Here is a 23,621-nt window from a genome sequence, read left to right on the forward strand (position 1 = left end):
ATACGCTGGAAGCCCGAAGGCATGCGTTAAGCACAGTTTCAACATGAGAAGGTGAGAAAGTGTATGAAGCAGTCATTCTTAGTGAGAATGTTGCTTGCAAAGTGGGTTTATTGACCCAAAAGTCACTAACACTTAGGATATTGAGTGCTGCATAAAAATATATATTGTGTTGCAGCAAAAGGTAACAGAAACAAATACAGGTTTTACTACTGAAAACTCTGCAACTCAGCTGGAGTTCATAAATTGCATCGCAGAGGCTCTAATGGTTGGAAAAGTGGTGGCGATGGCTGAAGCAAAGGCTAAGTACAGAGAAATACATGCTTTGAATAGGATTGAAAAGGAACACACGCTTAGCAGAAAGGCTTTTAAAGCGCTTGTTGTCCAGGGCCAGACCAGCTAGGACCAGCTGCTGGCCTGCTTCCTAAGTAACTTCACTGCTGGATAACCAGAGAGCCTACTGGCACTGCCTAGGAACTGACAGAGTAGCCACAGCATCTGATTGGTTGCTGGTTTAGCAGCCCTGCTTCTGAGTCTGGCACCCATAGCAGATCAGTGGCAGCTCAATGTGTACCATGCTCACATCTGTTCTTGCCTGCTCCTGCTTCTAATCCCTGCATCAGCCCTGTTCCAATCTACTTCCAGTCCATGCTCCTGCCTGGTTCCCATCCTTGTTTTCAAACCAGCTCCTACTCCACCTACCTTCCGCTCTGGTGCCAGCCCCTGTTCATCTCTGGCTTCTGAGTTCTGGATTCGAGCCTTTGGCCTATGACTCTGGTTACCCTCCAGCTCCAGCATTCAGCTTCTGTTCCTCCGGTACTGATCCTTGGCTCCACCTCTGGCCCAAGACTCATATTACCCTCTGGCTCTGGCATTCAGTTCCTGTGCCGCCAGTACTGACCCTTGGCTCACTCATGGACTCTGTCCCCCTGGACCCATCTCTAAGCGGTAGGTCAAACTCATGTTTCAACCACTAGGCCTGACCACCCATGGCCCAGTCAGTCACACATACTAAAAATGAACTGCGGGATATGGATAGTTGTCAGCAATCCTATGTGCAGAAATGAATCACAGCACATATCCTTAAAAGCATCAAAAGACGTGGCACTACCAAAAGCAGAAGAAAGTGCTGATGGCAACAGCAATATGAAGACTCTATTTGCAGCTACTAAATTTTTATGGAGAACCATTTTGTCCTGCAATAGATGGACATTTCAGGGATCCATAGCTGATTGCCAAACCTGAAAAAATTGTACTACATGCAAAGAATTGCTTGAAGAATTTTGGTGAGCTGCTTCTTGCACTGTTCAGTGGAGTTTCTTCATAGTTGCCACAGAGAGAGAGTTTCTACCGAACTCTGGATTTTTGAACAAGACACACATGTTCTAGCGCTCTCTGTGAGACGTTACCCCAGACTTCCGCAAGATTCCATTTTTGTGACTGCTGCTGGAGAACAGAATCGCTATATATCCCTCAGAGATGTGTTCTCATCACTCGGACCATTAAAAGTCACCGCATTGTGAGGTTTCCACATCCTTTCAGGATGGGACCCTACTGGACGGTTGGCTGGAAAGATCAAATTACCTTACTGGAAGGCATTTGAGTCAGCCTCTGAAGACTCTCTCCTTGCTCTGAAAGTGTTTGGAATGGTTGAGCTAGACAATGATTTGGTCATAAATGCACTGGAGGTGTTCCTACACCAAGTTTACCATTTGAAGACCAACATTACGACACTTGCAGAGCTACATTTTCCCAGAAGCAGACAAACAGAGGAAAGTTGCCACGGACAAGAAATGTATTTATACCTTCTAGCAAGAAGGTAAATAATCAAGCAATGGAATGGCTCTAGGATGGTCGAGTGCATCCAAAACTACCCTCCCCTGTCAGGTATGGATGGGTCTTGGAGGGTGGACTGATCACACCAGTTACATGTGAAATACCACGCGCTCCTGAATCAGTCCTTCAAGTAATCAAATGCTCATGTGGAAGGACCAGATGCTCAGCAACCTGCAAATATTTGGCTAGCAGCCTCTCGTGTACAGAGATGTGCAAGTGCTGCATGGAGGAGGAAGACTCTGACAATGTACCTAGCAGTGGCACGCTGGAAGCAGATGACACTGATGATGGGTAAACATTTTCAGTCCTACACGTCAAGGCTGACTTCTTTAGGATTGCCAAATATCAGTGTCTTTTTTTATATCAGACATGTATCCCTGTGTTAAGTATCATTAAAAAAGTTGATTTGTAAATATTTTTTTGAATATACATCTATATAGTTGTTCTAGGCATCTCTTGTTTGGTACCATCATGTCCATGGAAGAAAGGGCTTTCGAATGATACCCAACTCTTCACCCATTTCTGATGGTATATTATCAAAATTTCCACCAACCAGAGGACCTAAAGCTGGTGGCTAGCATTTTCCCCCTTTCATGCCACAGAGGGGAAAACCGTCGAAATTATGATTCTGTAGATTTTTACGACCCGAATGACACCTCCCTTACTTTTCTATCACTAACTTGCCCACAGAATGAGATTTTACTACATTGTGCTCCTAGACGAAGTACCGAAGTGATTATGTAGGTCACTGCAACAGCCATTTTGCACACAGATGTCGCTCATGTGCTGCCTTAGGAACAAAATCTGCAAGTTGTTGAGCACCCTGAACTCTGTTTTGAAATTGGTGAGGGTGCTCAGTACTTCTTGGGTGGAGTTCAGCAGCACCTAGAAGATCCATCCCTTCAGTTCTGGGATCTATTTTATTAAGAGAGGGGATGTTCCCCAGGACCATGGGGCCATTCCCATATAAGAGTAAAAGGTAACCCGTTATGCATAATAAATACTATCCCCAGGTCACCTCTTGCCTAGCCATTGTAAAAGCTTAGAAATTATGAGGAAAAAGGCAAGTTCCATGTAACCTGACATTTAATACAAGATGATTCATAAATTTTAAGGCTAGAAAGAACCCCTATAGTTATCTGAGCCAATTTCCATAGAACTAGAGGCTCTCCTTTAGAAAAGCATGATAATTGGGTCAGATGCTGCAATCGTTACTCAGCAAGTGGCCTGGGCCCAAACCTGAAGCAGGGCCAAACACGTCTAACTTCCATTGAGGTGTCCGCACCTCTCAGGAACTGGCCTGTTGTCTGTGGAATGGAAAGTTTCACTGCAGAATTAAGGAGAAACCTGTCCATTCTTTGTGTCTCTCATTCCTTTGCAACAACAAACAGATAGGTTGGGGTTTTTTAAGTATTTTTCCAATCATCCCTTCTCCTAGTCACCAGATTTTTAACTCGTGTGTCACTTCCCATTGACTGTTTTCTGAGCCAAGATTTAAATATGTGACTGTTGGTGAAATATTTATTTTTTCAGCAATGCCCTAAGGAAACATAACAAAGCTTATGCTCAAATAAATTCATTAGTCTCTAAGGTGTCGCATTACTCTTGTTCTTAAAGCAAATGAAGGGGAAATGTAAATTGCTCCTAAGCTGATTTTTATTTTCTCTGACATCCCCCAACACAGTTTTCAGAACTTCCTGTGTGCTAGCAACTATAAAGGTTGTCGTGTGAATTGGCCAGGAGGTGGGTCATAGTATTTCTACATGGTAAACAAAAGATCAGCTAATTTACCGTTTGCTGCTTGAATCACCTTCAGATCCAATAGAAGGCAGAACTAGAGTTCTGGTGGTTTAGGATTGCCAGTGATATTTGCTGATATTACCTTAGAATCATGAGCATATCGCATACTATACTTCTCTTGTACCCAGTGAAATTGTTGCTGTTTTGTGCAGTACTGGGCTTCCTAACTGTGCATTGCTTTAGGTAAGTGAATGTTCTTAAATAAATATCCATGCAATGACATGATAGATAATGAAATGTAACACTGACCGTCTGCTTTTCCTTTTACGGTGAATAAGGAATGTCATCTGAAGCTATTTTGGAGTTTCTGCCGAAGTAAGAAAAGGCACTGCTTTAAAATGAGCATATCATGAAGTGACTGACTTGAAAAAAGTAATCCAGTCTGATAAATCTTATATGCCAAAATGTTATAGTCGTGTTGTGATGAAGTGAAATCTGTTTGCAGTGCAGTTACTTACTGTGTGTACCTTACAAGGTCATTATTAGAGTTCAGCTTGATTTAAGGGTCAAAAGAAAATTAATTTCGGCTAATATTTGATAGCTCTTCTACTCTCTGACTATAATTGGTACTTGCCAGGGGAGGAAGTACTGGATCGTATAAGAAGTTTTTCCTTTACCTAGCTACTGTGATCCTAAATGTCAACTGATCTAATGCCTTTTGGTCCTCATTTCGTATAAACAAAACCCAACACCTAGACTACATAGTTGGCTGATCATTTTCCTCACTTCCTTTTTTACATGTGATATTGAATGCACAATATTAAGAACAATCTGTTATACAGGAGGGTCTACGCTCACAACTTACATTTTATTTTTTTTTGCATTCCTTGTTCTGATGGAGGCTGGGGGCTCTGATGGGGCAATTTGCTTATTGATGATGGGTTGTGAGGAGGAGGTGTCTAACCTCAGCCCCCCTCCCCTAGCCCCTCTGGCCTTTAGGGAACGGCATTGATAAGCTCTGCAGGAAATAGAAAAGCCTAGGAGAGAGGATACAATTACTGTGCTCCCTGGCAGTTCCTGGAACTATTGTGGGGGTGGGGGTGGCAATTATCAATCAACCACAAATCAGGTCTTAGGTCTTCAAGACAAAATTGAGCTCTACGTTTTAGAATTAAAAGTCCTTTGCAATGTTCTTTAAACAAAAATGCACATTCTCTTTAATCCATAGTTGAGAAAGTGCAGTGTACCCTCGGCTACAGGTATTAGTTTAAAACCACGCTTCATAGTTAAAAAAGATTTATGCCATATGGGTAAAATGCTGCTGTCAGAGACACCAGTGTCAAGCCAGTGTACTAAAGTCAGTGGGAATTCACAGCGGTATCACAATGAGCAGACTTTGTCTCAGCACCTTACTAAGAGAAGTGATTGGAATTTTTAACAAATCACCACCAGCAACTATAAATATTCTGCATTATTTATCTAAATCGTCATCTTGGTTGACTGACTCTTTGATTAATCCCTGGTAAAATGAAATTCATTTCATCTGTTTTGTAATTAAAGCCACTGGTGAGAATAAATGTACAGATGCCCTTGAGCCTTTCAAATTACCGATAGACAGACAGGGATTTTTAGTTTGCTGTTAGTAGGTGTCATGGATCCACAAGGCATGCCAAATCTCTGACCTTAACGTAGACTCTTTGAGAGTATACCCTTCTTTGTGCTAGGCCCTGGACCTCCACTTTTGACTGGGTCGCAGACTTCAGCACTCTGTTTCTCACCGTGACTCCTTTAACAGGTCTTAAAGAGCTTGGTCTCTGTTGGAGACTTACCCTCTTGGGAGCTGTGCAATCAGCAGGTGTTTGCTGTGACTCAGGACAGATGTTTCCTAACGAGACACCTTTTATTAGACAACTGGCATTCAGTAATTAGTGTTATCAGAGTAGAATGGAAAAGCAAAACCTACGTGCATGTGCAGGCTGGCAGCCCAAACTCTCTCTCCTGCCCAAATGTCCAGGACTGACCCATGCACCCCTCTGGCCCCACCAGCTAGCCCTGGACAGCAGGATTCTCACTGCAATCTGCTCACACTCAGTTCTTTAGTTCAAGCTCCAGTCACACCATTTCATGTTCTGTCCCCCCCACCCCCCGCCGGGCTGGCAGTCTTTAAAAGCTAATGGTCTTCTATTGTATCTTCAAGGTAACTCCGTTCATATGATGACATATTCTTACCCACACTGACCTGCCTACTTGACCCCCACCCAGTCACTGCATTTCTTATTCTTCTGTCTCAGGAAGGAAACTAACCCATTCACACACAGTGGTAAACAATATAAAAGTGAATGGGGAAACTGAGACATGCATATTTTTGCTAAAAATAATACCCACATTTCCCACAAATGGAAGGTACAGTAAAAACTGTTCTAAGGACCATCAGCAACAGGCACTCCCGTTGCTTTAAGCGATCCATACAGTTTCAAGTAGAATTTTGTCCAGCCTTTAGATAAACAAGTGTGCTACAAATTCAATTTTTGCTGATTCTTTAGGAAAGTCCATGGTGTTTACAGTTACGATCCAGCTGCAGGATTTTTGTCAAGTTATGATTGTATCATTAATGACCTTGTTTGAGACAGTGATGATGGACATGTGATGTTTTACAATTCAATAATACCGTAATCTTTGACACTCAAATTAAAACATTACGGTCCTGATTCTGCTCTCAGTTATAATGGTGTAAATCAGGAGCTGCACAGTTGCACACCCAGTGTGAGGTCGGTAGCTAACTCTGTATTTTGCATGAAAGATTTTAGTGGAGCACAATAAAGGGATTGTTTTAGTGTGTGGAGAGAGAGAGACACACACACAAAAGCCTCTGTTCCATTCTCCTAGCTTTGCAATCCTACACACTCAAGTTCTTATTCATTGTGAACATTTAGTGGTGAAAGGGAACCTCTTCTTCAGCTAAATGGAGCCAACATGAGCCTAGCCAAAGGCAGATGGGCCCGATCAGTAAGCAACCCTCCGCAGCCGATTGATTGTGTGCTTTCAAGCTGGTCACCATGGAGCACCTGTGACTCCTGTCAAAAGAAAAGAGTGAGTATCTATGATCTTAATATGAAGCATAGGAAATACAAGAGAATATAAGGCAAGACAGTCTTTCATAATATTGCCTCTGCAAAGACTCAGTAATGGAGTCACTTTTTCTGGCCCGTGGCTCCTCACATCTCCTGCAGGGAGAATCTGCATGGGCAATGCAGTTAGATATGAATTCACCTCATTCAAGGCATCCAGCTTCCAGCACAAGACCTACATACCACTGAAGCGTCACAAAAGACCTCCTGGGGCTTAAGTGCATGTCTAGGCCTTGTGCTAGGCTTCCTTTTACAGGGATGAATTTCGTGTCAAGAGTTCCCGGCAAGTAACTCTTCTTTATATTGGGACATATGCGCTTGCAACCCTTTGCTTTGGAATTCTGGTTCACTTTTGTCGGCTCAGTCTCGCAATTCTTTATCCAAACATAGCTCCCATTGACTTCCATGGAAATTTACTGCAGTAAGGGAGTGTAGGAACAGGCCGTTAATTTTCCCTCTCTTGTATCAAATGTAGCAAATGATCATAGTCCTTTGGCAGGAGCATTCACACATAGTGCCGGTGTCCGCAGGACTCCTGCAAGTTCCTAAGCACCCTCAGCAACTCTGGATTTGATTGGGAATTGAGGGCACTCAACACCTCACAGGGCTGGGAGACCCTTTTCATTACCTGCCATTGAGCATTTTCTATATATGGAACATCTTCAAATTAAGATCCTGTTCCTAATGAAATCAATGTCAAAAATCCCATTGTTTTAAACAGAGCACAGGATCACTTGTTAACAGGTTAAGATAACTATTCTTGGAATGGTTATCCCACATCAGTCTTTCTTCAGCCCTTTGCAGTCGGAGTAATGATGCTTCAGCTGTGTAAGGAGTGAAGACTCTCAGTTATGATTTTGTCTAGGAAATGGAAAAGGGGCAGAAGGATAATCCAATGGATGGATCAAAGAATTACCTCTCAGGGGTGTTGTCAGGAAAATATCAATAATGGTGTGGAAGGTTTAGTAAGTACACAGGTACAGAGAATAACAAGAGGTGTCATTACCAACTCTAATTGAAAGAAGGGAAATGCTATTGAATCCTTCCTTATTCTTTCCCACTCCGAGCAATTAGTCCTATTTAAACAAAATCTGTCTTAATGACAAGCTAAAAACCACATTTTTTACTCCATCACTACTAAGTGCGGAAAATCTTGGTTAATAAAATGAAAACTACCTCAAGTTATTATTTTAAATTAGGTCCATTGCAAGAAAATCAAAAATTTTCCATAATTACTATTTTTCTTGGTGTTAAGTCCTATAGCAAATATGTCTCAATACAAGAAGTTAGTATTTTGATTTAGGAACCATAAAATTCATGCATTCTACACAGAGGAGTAAATGTTTTCTGTGTCATTACAGTACAGATTTGCCCAGGTGGAACAGCCTTCTCAGTTCAATGGAGACCCATGTGACTACTCTGACAAAGAAACAGAAGATTGTGTTACAAACAGTCCTTGCAGAAATAAAGTTAGATGTGAAGGCTTTGTATGTACGATTACAGGTAAGTACTTGAATTAGAGGCTAGAGCTAGGCTGTTCTCAGGGGCAGCAGATGACGGAACAAGGAGCAATGGTCTCAAGTTGCAGTGGGGGAGGTTTAGGTTGGATATTAGGAAAAACTTTTTCACTAGAAGCGTGGTGAAGCACTGGAATGGGTTACCTAGGGAAGTGGTGGAATCTCCTTCCTTAGAGGTTTTTAAGGCCTGGCTTGATAAAGCCTTGGCTGGGGTGATTTAGTTGGTGCTGGTCCTGCTTTGAGCAGGGGATTGGACTAGATACCTCCTGAGGTCTATTCCAACCCTAATATTCTATGATTCTAGGGGACACTCCTGCTCCTGTTGAAATTGATGACAGAACTTTTTTATGGGGTTTACCTGAGTAAAAGTATGCCAGGATGAGGCCCAAAGTATATCAGCACTTACATCGCATTTGCAAATGACTGATTTTAACTGGAATGTAGGCCAAGTTCCAGTCTGCCAGTCTCTTTATAATCCAGTTGTTTTGGAAAGTAGGAAATTTAAAAACAGTCTTAATAATAAAAGCTGCCACAAAACTGGTTCAAAAAGTCAGATAGTGGCAGAAAAATATGTCCCCATGATTTTGGCATGTCCTGAGATCATAAGGAAAAAAGCTTTATATGGATTTGTTGTTGTAGTGGTGACAGTTCTGTCTACCCTACATACATTACTGTTCTGTAGCATTCATTAGTTTTCACAATCACGTTGAAGGAACTGGTGGAGTTTTCGGTTCGGTTCAGTTTTCAGTTCAGCTGACTGAAAATAACAATTATTTGTTTTTTCTTGGCAAAATGAAAAACTGAAATGTTTTTGATTTGGTCAAACCAAATATTTAGCCTTTCTCTGCCTCAGTTCCCTTTAGGTAAAATGAGAATAATAGCACTTCCCTAGCTCACAAGAGCATTGTGAGAATAAATACATCAAAGATTGTGAAGTGTTTAAAGGTCTACTGATGAAAATCACCATATAAGAGTGAGGTATTATTTTTATATAATTCATTAACATCTCAGTTGTAGGGATCTTATTATGGATGGACAACACAGCATGAGAAAACAAAACTGTTCCTTCCGCTTTGATTCACAGAATTGTTTTGAGGTCTCTGTAGAGCAATTCTAATAATAAAAGACATGAGAGACATGCAGCCTTCGTGTCTATTATTTCCCTTATTAAGAATGTGTTACCAGTATGCTCTGCTCTCATATTAATTAATCCTGTTCATTGGAATTTCAAGTTATTTGTTCTTGTAATCAATCATCTACACAAGAAAATAATTATAATTATTTATTATTAGGGCCGGTGGAAAAATTTCCAAGGGCTTTTTTTTTTTCAAAAGAAAATTGGATTTTTGACTAAACAAAAATTTTTGCAGAAAATTTCTGCCCTAATCAAAATGGTTTGATTTTTCCACTGGAAAAACAAACAGACTTAATTTTTTTTCAGCTTGTATCCATTTTACACTTTTTGGCAGTTTTCAGACTTTTTTTAAATGAAAAGTAGAAATGTCTAGGGGGATGAGGAAATGTTTTCCAACCAGCTCTAACTAAAATGTCGTAATCTCTAAGTTTATAAGCTTTATGGGGCGACGACTGTGGCTTTATAGTTTTTAATAATAAAATGATAAAGGACTTCTTAATTAAGCAATTTCAGTGTTGCCTCTTAGGAAGATGCATTACACGGAGGTTGCTTTGCAATGGAGATGATGACTGTGGGGATCAATCAGATGAAAAAAATTGTAAAAAGGTGTATAGAAAATGCAACCAGAAGATGGAGCAATACTGGGGAATAGAGAATCTGGCAAGAGGGTAAGTAGGCAACCTTGAATAAACCAAACATAGCAAATTTAATTACATGACTTGAGAATGGAGACATATAGTAACCTGAAATGGTTAAAGTTCCCTGCACTTCTTTTTCAAATAAGGAAAATATGTTGATGTAATCTCAAACTTGCTAAATATTGAACTGTAAATGTTGTAAAAATTGACACATCTTGGGTCCTGATCCAAAGCCCACTGGAAAAATTCATATTGACTCAAAAGGGTTTTTATCAGAACCTTAGTAAATAGCGATCATTGAGACAAAAAAAAATCAGTGTGTGTAGTGAACACGCTAAATGAATTGTCTGGTTGTAATGCTCCACATGGCATAGGTAATGAGCTTGCCAGTAGGACTGTTAAGGGAGCTGCTTTGTTAGGCTAGTGTGTTCACTTATTTTCTTCTGAAAATGTGCCAATTGTGCCAAAGCTGGGTGAGTAGGTAGTGAATGACAAACCTTCTAAAACCTCTACAGATAATTGTTGTTTAAACCATTGGACACCTGAGAAATCATGGAGACTCCAGATTTACATGGGTGTAATCGAGATCAGAATGTGGCCTGACAACTGCTCTGTGTGTATGACAAATTTTGCCTGGACTCCAGGAGGCTGGGATGACGCCTATTTAAAAATCTGGCTCTGAAATAAAACGCTGGGTAGAAATGTTGATATTTGAAAAGAAAATTGAATCATGATTATATTATAGAATGGCCTGCATCAAAATTCTGTGTCCAAACTGTGACACTTTCTTGGGGCACCCAGACCTATGGGTGACCTTGTTACCCCTCTCCCTTAGCAAAAGAGAGACTTGCTGGTGCTAAACTAGTTGAGAGCTCCCTGTCACCAGTCTGTTAGCCACCCTAGACAAACTTCCCAGGATTCTGCCAGACCATACTTTTCTTTGCACATAACACTTGGTGCACCGAAGTTCCTGAGTCCCTGGAAGAACATTCCCCTGGAGTATCCAGCCCATCATTCGACACTCACAGGGATTACCAAATTGGCTATCTCCAGAGAGACAGTGTAAACGCCAGCTTGTTTGATTAAACCGAGTAGTCACACTTCATTTAATATTACAGCACTGAATTCTACTTCTGGTAAAACAAAGAGAAGGTTTTAGTAACAACTGAGTAAGAGTAGTGGAAACAGAATTGGTTACAAATAAAACAAAAATATAACACGCTGGGAAGAGGTTAAATAGACCTTTAGCCAGCTACAGCCTTTTGGCTAAAGCATTTTTCTCACCCTCAGGCCTTGGCTACACTGGAGAGTTGCAGCGCTGGTAGTGGGGTTTACAGCGCTGCAACTTACTCACTGTCCACACTTGCAAGGCACATACGGCGCTGCATCTCCCTGGCTGCAGCGTTAGCTGTACTCCTGCTCTGCCTGGGGTATAAGGATTGCAACGCTGGTGATGCAGCGCTGCTCCGCAACTGTGGCCACCAAAAGTGCTGTAATTGGCCTCCGAGGTATTCGGAGGTATCCCAGAATGCCTGTTCAGCCACTCTGCTGTTTTGTTGTGAACTCCAGGCTCCTGGAGCTGCTTATCTAAAAAACAAACACAGCTCCTGTTTGCTTGAGCAGAGGCAGGCAGGGGGATTCCTTTGGAATGTTCACAGCTAGCGTTTGCTTGAGGAGAGAAGCAACACGGCAGGGGGAGAGGGGGGAGTCCATTTTGAAGCAGCTGCTTATCTGGTCTGAAGGCTATTTGCATTTAGTGAATAAGAGAGGGGTGGGGGAAGGGGTCAAAACTTTTAAAATGATTGAAGGTTGGTGCTGTGTGTCTTCCAGTCCTTAGAACTTGCAAGGCAGGGAGCTGAGAACAGTGTCAGCTCCAAAAATCCACTCTCTCTGTCTCCCCCATGCTCCCTGTCACATCCACCCCACCCCGCTCTTTTGAAAAGCACCTTGCAGCCACTTGAACGCTGGGATAGCTGTCCATAATGCACCACTCCCAACGGCGCTACAAATGCTGCAAATGTGGCCACACTGCAACGCTTTCCCTACACAGCTGTACGAAGACAGCTGTAACTCCCAGCGCTGTACAGCTGTAAGTGTAGCCATGGCCTTAGTCCTTTTGTATACATTGCTAATTTTCAGTCAAATCAGTATCCAGATTTTTCATTTTTCACTCCTCTCTGCCAGTAGTATCCTTAGGTTCCTGTCCTCTTCATTATGCTCCAGAAAACCTTTGAAATGTATCCCTGTGATGTGTACCCTCAGACAAAGTTTTTTGCCCCTGCTGTTTGCTCTTCAGCCTTCAGCGTGCTCATGGCATGTTGTCTTTCTCATTCACCTGGCAACTTGCTTTTCTTGTTGTCTTTCAAATGAAGCTTGCTTTGTGTTGACTTACACAATGCTTGCTAGACATTGGAGGCAGGCAGGTTAATAAACATTCCTTTGTCTGGGAAAAACTTGTTTATCTACCCTGCCTGTTTACATAGTTCAAACATATTTTTAGTACATACATACACCTTCTTGACTAATGCCCATGCATATGTCTCGCAATGCTTATGATGACCAGTATGATATAAGCGTTCATTTGACACACTATACAACATTCTTTACAGATAAATACTATGACAGCAATTTGTTAGGTGTAGTGAGTTTGTCAGGCCTGATAGGAGTTGCTGTTATGTAATAATGAACCCTTTGTCAGTGGGCACTGAAGGGCTCTTAGGGTCACACTAACATCCTGGAGCATTGGATTGCTTAAAATCTGAATCTGGATTCAGATCTATATGTTGCAGTGGGCCTCTACATTTGGAATGGACTGAACCAAAACAGGGTGAAATCCTGGCCCCATTTAAGCCAATGGAAGTTTTGCCATCATCTTCAATGGGGGCAAGATTTCACTCAAGAACTAAACAACCCTGAATTTGGGGGTGGTTGAATATAATCCAACTCATATAGGATGATAACTGTCTATAGGATCCTACAGTGGGAAAATAGTCCCCTAATCTTCCTTCATATGCACCCCTCAAAAATCTTGCTTCATATTGTAAAAATCACATTAAAGGGGAAATGATCATTTCTATGCAATTCTCTGAAGATATGACCTTTGTTTATGTCATTACTGATGCTGTTAACCATAGTATAAATTAAAAAAGAATTTGAACTCTTACAGAAACATGCCTCTCATTTCTTTGAAGCCACAAATGCTCAGTCATACGATTTTAGTGGATCTTCCCGCTTTTCACTGTGTTCTAAGATTGAAGCTATTTTTAACAGTTTCAGAGACCTTTTTATGCAATCCTTTGACTCTAAACTAACGAAAGGGAGCCTGACAAAGATCTGGAGCACAACATAATTATAGGTTCTGGGGATTTCCCGATTTCATCAGTGTTTTTTCTTTTGTGATTTTTTTCCTCTAGTGATGCTCACTGCTATTTAAACATGATCTTATTCAGAGTAGCACGTATCCTGAGACTGTGCACCATGTAGATGAGATTCCACTGGGATTCGCCCTTCAGTGATGATGGTGAATAACAGAGAACTCTTGGTCCCATCACCAAAAAAAGCCATTCTCCCTACGTAAAAAGATTGCCAGACTGCACTTTTACTCTTTACAGATGGATTTAGGATCTGATCCAGTGCCTAGTGTATATTTTGCTCACCTCTGACCCTTCTGCCATTCCTGAAAGAGCTACTCCAAATCCTTACTTTCCAGCACAATTTCAATTCCATGAACTTTTATTGGCTTGGTAAAGTATACAAATGTTGCTATCACTGGTGGGATGATGCCATAATGTCAGTCCCAGCTGACAGAATGTAATTCTTCTGCACTTAATATTATCTTCAGCAATGTTTCAAAACATGAGTCCCTCTTTCATTTGCTTGTCGGATGGAAAGGTTCTCCTAGACCACTCAGAATGGATGCCTGAAGATGGAAAGTTCTGATGACCGAATCCCTAGGCAACAAAATAGGCAGGCGCAAAAGGAAATAGGGGAGAAAATCTTGCCTTTCTTAGCCAAATTGTATATTTTGCTGCTAATTAAATTATAAACTTTATTGTTTCACTGTTATGCCTCCTACACAGGTTAAATATCCTCACGAACAATCTGGAAGGGTTGGTTCTTGATCACAGGTACTATGCTGGGGGATGTACTCCACATTATATTATGGATACCAGGTTTAGAAAACCGTACAATGTAGAAAGCTACTCCCCAGAGGTAAGAATCAGATTTTTTTCCTGCGACCCAACTTTAATTACATTTCCAATAGTTTTCAGTGCAGCATGTTGACACAGCTTCATTTACTAGATGACATTTTAATGAATTTCAAGAATTGGGGTCAATTGGTTTAGGACTAAATTTTGACCTACTTTGAAAATATTAGGGAACATAATAAGTGATTGTTATACTCTAATAATCATGTATATGTTGTTCTCTAAATGACAAAAATATGAAAAAGTAAAGTTTCTGTAAAGAAGCCATGCAAAATTCTGAGCTGAATGCTGTTGTTTCCTTGATTTGCTTGCAAGAAAGTGAACTAGATTTCAGAGATTCTCTATAATGATGCAGTGCACAATGGGTGCCTGAAATAGTAATGCTCATAGTATGAGGAAATCGAGTATTAAATATAAAACTATAGGGGAAGGAAAAAGGAATGATTCCAGTGTCCATAATGAAAGTGAAATATTTGTGTTCATGGCAACATGTAATTTGGGGCATTTTTACCATTGTTCATTGTTACCCGCAGCACAGACTTTATTTTGACTATGTTGCTTGTTCAGGGAAAGGATGGTCTCATGGTCCAAGCAGAGGACTGGAAATTAGGAGATCTGGGACCTAATTCTGGCTCAGATTTCCAATGTGAATTTTGGTAAATTCAGGTAGAGTTTGATCTTAAGCACATTGAAGTCAATGGCAAAACCGCTAATGACTTTAAAGGTGCAGGATCAGAGCCTTACTTCCTCTTTGCCTCAAGAACCTGTTCCATAAAAGTGCAAAAATACTCATGTTCAAGGGGCAGTGTGAGGAAAGCACCTTGAGATCCTCTGATAGAAAGGAGATGTGATGGGATGTACCAACTCCACCATGGGCCTGAAGGGGTTAAGGAGAATCTGAGGGCTCAATCAGCCTTGCCCTGCTACACCTGTAGTAAGTGTCAAAGCTGGAGGGAGGAGCTAAAAGGGCTGAACCAGGCTCAGTTAGGGGTAAACCAGGAAGGAGTGCAGACCTCTGGGTCTCTCTCAGTGAGAGAAGCCTGGCTGGAGTCAGGGAGCTGAGCTGGTGAGTCCAGGCCAGGATTCAGCATGTTGCTAGATGGATCTGCAGGGAGCAGGAAGACTCCTGCTGAGTCAGTTGAGAAAACTCTCCTGCAGCAGAACCAGATGCTAAGAAGCTCTGCAGTGGGCCTTTGGAAGAGACCTAAAAAGCGTGGCGCTGATACACTGGGAGCCAGGAAAGAGGCTGCAGCAAAGTCTGCAGACTGGGCAAGGTAGGAGGTGGTCCAGGGAGGCAGCCAGGGGTCTGTGTAGCAAGGTCTTGACCTCCTACTGGCGGAAACCCCCCTGTAAGGACTGTTGAAGCCCCCCTGATACCAGGGGTAAGGACTGGTGAGTCTGGACTCAGACTGAAAGCTCAACAGTTTGTCAAAGTTCAAAGTTTGTTGGCCTGTTGGTTTACCCTAGAAGGGGTGGGACTCTGTGTGACCTGGCGAGTTGCAAGGAGAAACTGACCACACAGGGCTGGCAGCACAGCTGGCAGCCAGGGCACTAAAGGAGGAGAGCCTGCTAAACTACACCCAGTCACCATGGGCTTACCGGCAGTGAGTCATGTGCTTAGAGAAGACTACAGAAGTGCAAATAAGTATTATTGTTTTAAAATATCCAGAACGTACTGTATAAAAGGGCAGGCACCCAAGTAATTTTCATACTTGTCATTTATCTTAATGGGCATCAAAGATACGGAGCCTGATTAAAAGCCCATTGAAGTTAATGCTGTGTGTTATCTAGTGTGATTTGATACGTGATGCCTATTAAGCAAGCTTTGTTCCTTTCGCAATTTTAAACATGTTTAAATGTTCATGGACTTTTAAGATGTAGGCAATTGCAATACAGAGGAGACAGTAGTTCTCATCTGCATTTTATTAACCTGTGCTGCAAATCAAGTGGTATTGTAGTAGTAATAATAATGATTAGCAATTATACCAGGCTTTTCATCTTCAAAGTTCAAGCACTAATTCAAAAGTATGTTTGTTGCAAGACTATCAAGATGTCTTCCCTCTGCTTCAGGTATGAAATCAGTATGCAAGAAATAAAGTGTGTTGGTTTTGCTTTTTGTTTAGACCAAAGGCAAATATGAATTTACATTGACTGAATATGAATCTTATTCAAGTTTTGAAGAAAATATCCTTAGGGCAAGAGCTTCGCAGACTAGCTTTGGCTTTGGAATAAAGATCTCAGGAGTGTTTGAACTTGGTTACAGTTACAGTGACAACAGGTTCAAGAAGTTCATTCAAAGGACGAAAAAATTTTCTGCAACTGTAAGTTACTTTCTACTTAAAACTGTTCTCAGTTTAGTAGTTAACACCTGAGATGTGAAGTTTAAATATACGTGTGTGTATACATGTATAAAAAAATATAGGACTAGATCCTCAGTTTTTGAAGTATAGCTCCAAGGAAATCAGTAGAACTACGCCAATTTAGATCAGCTGAGGGTCTGTCCAATAGACCCTCTAGATCAGCTGAGGGTCTGTCCACTGTAAAAAGGTGAAAGAAAGAAACAGGCCCAAATTAGTCCTCTGAACACAAAGGGAAGTGCACACCTATTGGTACAAAAGTACTGTCATGTAGGAAGGATTGGCAGGGGGGCTACTGATGCACAGCAACCCCTATATGAGGATAGGGGATGTAGCACATATTATACTCCTGTGGGAATTCTGCGCCATTGTACATGTGCAGAATTTATGTCCCCCGCAGATTTCTTTGTTTCCCTGCAGAAAAATGACTTTCTGATGGAGAAGCAAAGGGAAGCCACAGAAACGGTCGTGTAATCTTCCCAAACAGTGATGCCCAGGGCAGCCGGCAGAGAGGTAAATCACTGTCGGGCAGGGGCGGGACTGGGGAAGACACGGCTCATGGCTCCTGCCTGCTAGTCAGACCCACCCCCAAATTTCTCCCCCGGCTGTAGGAAGTTCTGCAACCCTCCCTCTGAGCTTTCTGCACCCATCACTCCTCAGCTGCAGGGGGAGGATCTCTGTACAGGGAACCACTCGCGCATCCATCCAGCCACCCTCACACCCGGACCCTCCTGCCGAGTCTCACTCCCCCCTGCACCCAGAATCCCCCAGATGAGCCCCACTCCCCCTGCACCTAGACCACCCCGATGAACCACCCGGATCCTCACCCTACCAAGCCCCAACCAGCTGCATATGGATTGCAACCCCACTAAGCCCCACTCCCTCAGCATCTGGACCCCCGCACTTAGTCCCCCATACCCAGACCCCCCTGCTGAGCCCCTAACATCTTCACCTGGATCCCCCAGCAGAATCCCATTACCATTGCACCCAAAAAACCCCAACAAGCCCCTGTGCATCCAGATCCTTCCCACACACACGCCTTCACTGAGCCACCGATACCCAGATTTCCGCACACAGAACCCTCTCAACCCACACCTGGATTCCCCCCACACTAAGCCCTTCCACATTTGGATCCTGCCTTGCTGAGCCTGTCTGCCCATGCCTGGTGTACCTGACATGGAGGGGCAGGGCTCTGGGGTGTTTCTGAGGCAGGCCCGGTCCTTGTGCTGTGTCAGGTTTGGGTGCAGCCTCACCATTGAGCCTGTGACCAGGGAGGAAGGAGCTGCACAGTGATCTCCCACCTCTGTGCAGCCAGTGACCTGTGCTCCCCAATGCCATGCTGGAGTCTCCACATTTATTTGACAAATAAAAAGTGCAGAATTTTGCAATTTTTGTCACATAATTTTAAAATTTTTGGCCTAGAATGTCCTCAGGGTATATTAAAATTGACAATCCAGCCATTAAAGGGGCTGACACATGGCTCATACCAGCCACTGGACATAGGAACTGTAAACTACAAGGTTACCCTGCAAGGGAGTTTAATGTACCGTAGCACTCACCTCGGGTCAGGAGACCATAAAGAAAAATAACTTGCTCGATATGTTAAGCACAAAAGTAAATAGCAATGGTAGTGAATGAAATCAAAATGTCCTGAAAGATGGGTGGGAAACAGATATGACTAGAGTGACCCGATGTCCCAATTTTATAGGGACAGTCCCGATTTTGGGGGGCTTTTTCTTATATAGACCTATTACCACCCACCCTGTCCCGATTTTTTATACTTGCTATCTGGTCACCCTAGATATGACCCAGAACGTGATTAATCCAAGGGATTTCACACAGGTCAGATTGTTATTTACATACTGAGCCCTAGAACTTTGAAATTCCATCAGTCCAGTTGGGTGAGTTCCATTGAATAGCATGTGAGTTCCTGGATAAAAAACATTCCCTTCCTTTGGGATGGATGGGATTTTCAGGCATCAGGTTTTATGTGTTTATGAATGCATAGAACAGTCTGTGCAGTGGAAGACTAGTGAGCTTGGAATCCCACCAGGATGTCAGTGCACACAGGAAAAGTCATAGTAGTACAGGACAGGTGTTGTCATTACAGTAAGTGACAATGCAAACAAAGAAACCCTGTTAGTCAACTGTACAGTAGCTATGACGGTAATATAAAATTAAAACTGCTAACAGGTCTTCACCGGTTTAACTATAGAATAGCACGTGCCACTTCACATTGGTAGATATGAGATACCCACAGAACTCAAGGCACACAGCGCAGAATACTGGCTGCATGTTCACCATGAAGCATACGTTTTCATTCTTGTCCTTCAGTCACTTCTGTGACCTGATATACACTCCAAGCCATCTGGAGGAGCTTTAATTTATACTCTTCTAGTGCCATGACTTCATTCTGGGTCAATATGCACCATCACCTGGTTTCTTCTTAACCTTCCACTGTTGTAAACCAGGCCTACTTCATGTTGGCTGTTTAGTACCACTGGTGTTATATGCTGGTGTCCTCAGTGCCATGTGCATTCAGGAGCAGAACAATGGCCTTGTTTCTGTGTAGCTTGTACTCGCCTTGACTGTAACACTGACAAATTGGGATTGAACCTGGGACTAAACCTGGGACCTCAGTGCATTAGTCTCTGCTGCATGAGCTAAAAGCCATATGGCTGTAGAGCAGACTCCTCTCTCTTGCTCTTCTCCCTCCTCCCCCTGCAATGGGCTAGAATATGACATCCAGGAGGTGTGTGGGTTACACATGGTAAAAACCCCAAATAGAGCTTCCTTGGTAAAGAGAAGATTGCACTAGGTATGTTCACCAAGCGGCCGAGAAGCTCCTGAAATAGACATCATTGGAGAGAGGAGGAGGATCTGGGGTAACTCACACATGCATTGATTTTTGAGGACAGAAAGGACCACTATGATCTTCCATAACACAGACCACTGAATTCCACCCAATGAGTCCTGCTTTGGGCCCGATAAGGGGCCTAGATTTGATTATCCAATTTACAGGGCTTTTTAAATTGAAAGATCATCAGCTCTTTAAAATATTTCCCTTGATGGCCCAAACGAACCTGAGTCTGAATGCATTTAGGGCACAGCGGAAAGCCCATTTTATTATCCAGGCTTTTGCCCCAAAAGGGGTGTGGAGAGGAAGGATATTCTTTCGGTTGGACAATAGTTTGTGTGAGGGAATGTCTTTGTTTCCATTATGTAAAATTTCTCCCTTCACTTCAAGTTTTGGTAATGGCACATTTTACAAATTAAGATCTATGTCGAGTATACAGATTTGTGTGAGCTGTTTAATGCAGACCAATAACATCCATTTGTTCAATGCACAGATAATACATATAACATTCACTGAGGTAACATACTTTGCATGGAGAACTATGTCCCTCATTTCACTTGGATGCTGTTGTGTGTCTGCATTTCATATAGTCCAGCAAATTTATTCATGCCCGTTCTGAGCTGGATGTTGCCCGTTATAAACTGAAGCCTCGGACTCTGATGCTGCATTATGAGTTCCTGCAGAGACTCCATCAGCTGCCTTTGGAGTACAACTATGGTGAATACAGAGAACTCTACAGAGATTATGGGACGCATTACATCACTGAAGCTACTCTCGGCGGCATCTACGAATACACGTTAGTTGTGAACAGTGAAGAACTGCAAAAGGCAGGTATGTGTATCCAATACTATACAGCATTTAATGAAAGAGCAGTTCTTAAAGCTTTGGGGTCAGATCTACTACTATATAGGAAAACAATTGCCGCCTCCACAGCATTATTCCTGCCTGGACCGCCAGATGCTGCTCTGTGGGGATTAGGCTCCAGGGCCGCCCAGAGTTGGGGGCAAGTGGGGCAATTTGCCCCAGGCCCTGCAGGGGCCCCCACGAGAATGTTGCAGGCTCCCCCTTGCTTCTGCCTTCCCCCATCCCCTGGCGCCTCAGCGCGCTGCGTCAAGGAGCGGCCTGGACAGAGCTAAAGCGGTGTGGCTCGGGTGAAGCCTGAACTCCTCCTGCTCAGAGCCGTGTGGTAAGGGGGTAGGGCTGAGAGTTCCAGCGTGACCTGAGTTCCTCTCACTGAGAGCTGCGTGGTAAGGGGGTGGTCCCGCTGGAGCCACACCACTGCAGCACTGTCCAGGGCCACTCCTGGACGCGGTGCGCTGAGGCTCTGGGAGAGGGGAGAGGCGGGGGTAAGCGGCATGGTAAGGGGGCCGGGGCCAGGGGAATTGGATAAGGGGCAGGGAGTCCTGTGGACAGTCAGGGGACAGGGAGGGGGCAGAGGTTTGAGGGGGGTCGGGGAATGAGGGGTTGGATCGTGGGCATTCTGGGGGGGTCTATCAGGGCTCAGCAAGAGGTGGATAGGGGTCGGGGCAGACAGGGAGCAGGGGGGGTTCATGACGGGTGGGGTCCCAGGGTGGTGGTTGGGGGAGGTCTTGGGGGGCAAGGAGCAGGATGGGTCAGGGATTCTGAGGGGGGCAGGAAGGGGGGCAGGAAGGGGGTGGGGGCAGGGCCAGGCTGTTTGGGGAGGCACAGCCTTCCTTACCCTAAAGCTCATTCAGCAGTTTGAGGCTTGCAGACAGCTATTTAACACAAAGAGCCAAGCTGTTATCTTTTCCCTTAGGGCTACCATTCTTTTCACTTCTCAAATGCCAAATTATAGTCTACATTTAATTGCAGTGCCATAGGGAGATTCATGTCAGGGGAGGGTAGCTTCATTTAAAATTAGCCACTTTATATTAACCGTGATAGAGCCAAGAGAGTCATGGGGGAGGGATCACATGAGAAGAGCAATATCCTACACCACCTACCTCTTTCCCAACCCTACCAAGGGAGACCCTCCTCCCCTGCATTCCCCGAGGCTCTAGAGGGGTTAATTCAGTGGTTCTGAAACTTTTGTACTGGTGACGCCTTTCACATAGCAAACCTCTGAGTGCAACCCCCCCTTATAAATTAAAAACACTTTTTATATATTTAACACTATTATAAATGCTGGAGGCAAAGCAGGGTTTGAGGTGGAGGCTGACAGCTCAAGATCCCCAGTAATAACCTTGTGACCCCCTGCGGGGTCTCAACCCCCCCCAGTTTGAGACCCCCTGGGTTAATTTAATTTTAGCACCCCTTGTCCATTCACATGCATGTGCTATTTTGAGCATTTCAGTTTTCACAACATAGGCTCATCCCAGATTCTGGAACGAGACAAGTACTCAGTTCATGGAGTATGTACATAAGCTATACTAAAGACAAACCCACAGTAACCGTCTCCAGTTTGTGAGGGATTCCATGGAGCCAGTCTCTAGGAAACTGATAAATTCATGGAGGTTAAGTCTATTAATGGCTATTAGTCAAGATAAGTAAGGAATGGTGTCCCTAGCCTCTGTTTGTCAGAGGGTGGAGATGGATGGCAGGAGAGAGATCACTTGATCATTACGTATTAGGTTCACTCCCTCTGGGGCACCTGGCATTGGCCACTGTCGGTAGACGTGATACTGGACTAGATGGAACTTTGGTCTGACCCAGTATGGCCATTCTTATGTTCTTATATTCAACCCAAAGTTATGGAGACAGATATGAAACAAGGAAGCCAACAGAGTACCAGAAACCTGGAAAAATCTCTGACCGGATGAGCCCAGGCGTTTGGTCACAAGCTGAGGTGATTCAAAAGTTTTGGATTTTTTTTAAGCAGAAGTTTTGTATTGTTTCTTTAAACAATCAAACACAGCAAGTAGCAAATATTTGGCCACACACTTCTGAAACCCCAAACCATGTTCAGGTTTTGGCAGACTAACTTCAGCTTTTCAATTAAAAAAAAACAACAAATTTTGAAGGAAAGGAGACATTGTCCATGATTTTTTTTGTTTTTTAAAAACCCCTGGTTTTTTGATCCAAAAAAAGTTGACGGAAAATATTTGTCCAACCCTTTTAGTGAGCTTTAGTGCCTTTTAGCACTAGCTGATGCTGAGAACCAGTGATACCTTGTAAAGGTGACTTGAAAAGAAGTTTTCTCAAAACTAGGTTTGTGCTGAGATGTGGAAAGTTTTTAAATGTTTGTTTTTCCCAGGGCTGCCCTGGGGGGAGAGGGAGGGAAGGAGGGAGAGAGGCAGGCAAGTAGGGCAATTTGTCCCGGGCCCCACAGGGGCACCCACAAAAATATAGTATTCTATAGTATTGCAACTTTTTTTTTATGCAAGGGGCCTCTGAATTCTCTGAGCGGCCTTGTAGGGCTCTGTGGACAGAGAGAGGCTAAGCCAGGGGTGAGACAAGGCTATGTGGAAGGGTGGAGTGCTGATGTCTGTAGCATCCTAAGAGATACTGAATAAGATAATGCTCTCCCCTTCTGTATGTAAACCAAGGACCTAATTTTCAAATGGCGCTGAGCACCCTCCACTTTCATCAACCTTAGCTGGAGCTGCCAGTGCTTGTCGCTTCAGCATACCAGGCCCAGTAGTTGATCTTTGCAAAGCTGACTAGACATCAAAATGAATGAGAATCCCATGGCTAAATCCCTAGTTGGCTTTGAAAATCAAAACCTACGTTCTTCTATTCAGTGGTTTATGTGGTAGTCGTGAAACTCATCTAGCCTCCAGAACTTTTCTAGAGCGCAGGAATCTAGGAAACAGTGAATAATTTGCTGGGTGACTTTTCTGCCTGATGCTGCTTTAGCTGTTTGCCTTGTGCTCATTTACAAGGGTTTGTGTGGAACAAAGAGTTGTGGATGATAATAAGTAGCAGCATTCTTTTGTTTACCCATTGGCATCGAAGGTTGAGGAACAGCCTTCAGTGCCTATTTGCTAAAGTACTCTTTGCGTTACACAGCAGCGTGCACTATCTGTTTGCTCTTCTGTTGAGTAGTACCTTGGTAGGTAATAGATAATGTTTTCAGCTCTCTTAGTTTAGACCCGAGCCAGAGGGACAGAACTTAGATCTGGATTTCAGGCATTCAGAATTTTGGTGAAAGAACCAAAGAATCCTGTGGCACCTTATAGACCGACAGAGGTTTTGGAGCATGAGCTTTCGTAGGTGAATACCTACTTCGTCAGATGCATGCAGAATTT

The 23,621-nt window shown here is 43.2% G+C and overlaps 1 protein-coding gene across 1 annotated transcript in view; it reads left to right on the top strand.

Annotated features, from left to right (window-relative positions):
• The first annotated feature begins 3,724 nt into the window (after positions 1-3,724).
• Positions 3,725-23,621, top strand: part of C8B (complement C8 beta chain) — a 31,722-nt gene continuing 11,825 nt past the window's right edge. The window contains exons 1-7 of the mRNA XM_030573158.1: positions 3,725-3,816; positions 6,507-6,663; positions 8,063-8,204; positions 9,880-10,021; positions 14,071-14,203; positions 16,323-16,520; positions 20,004-20,244. Coding sequence (XP_030429018.1) covers positions 3,725-3,816; positions 6,507-6,663; positions 8,063-8,204; positions 9,880-10,021; positions 14,071-14,203; positions 16,323-16,520; positions 20,004-20,244 — 1,105 coding nt within the window. The remainder of the gene's footprint in view (positions 3,817-6,506; positions 6,664-8,062; positions 8,205-9,879; positions 10,022-14,070; positions 14,204-16,322; positions 16,521-20,003; positions 20,245-23,621) is intronic.

Source organism: Gopherus evgoodei, chromosome 8, assembly GCF_007399415.2.
Source record: "Gopherus evgoodei ecotype Sinaloan lineage chromosome 8, rGopEvg1_v1.p, whole genome shotgun sequence".
NCBI classification, from domain to species: Eukaryota; Metazoa; Chordata; order Testudines; family Testudinidae; genus Gopherus; species Gopherus evgoodei.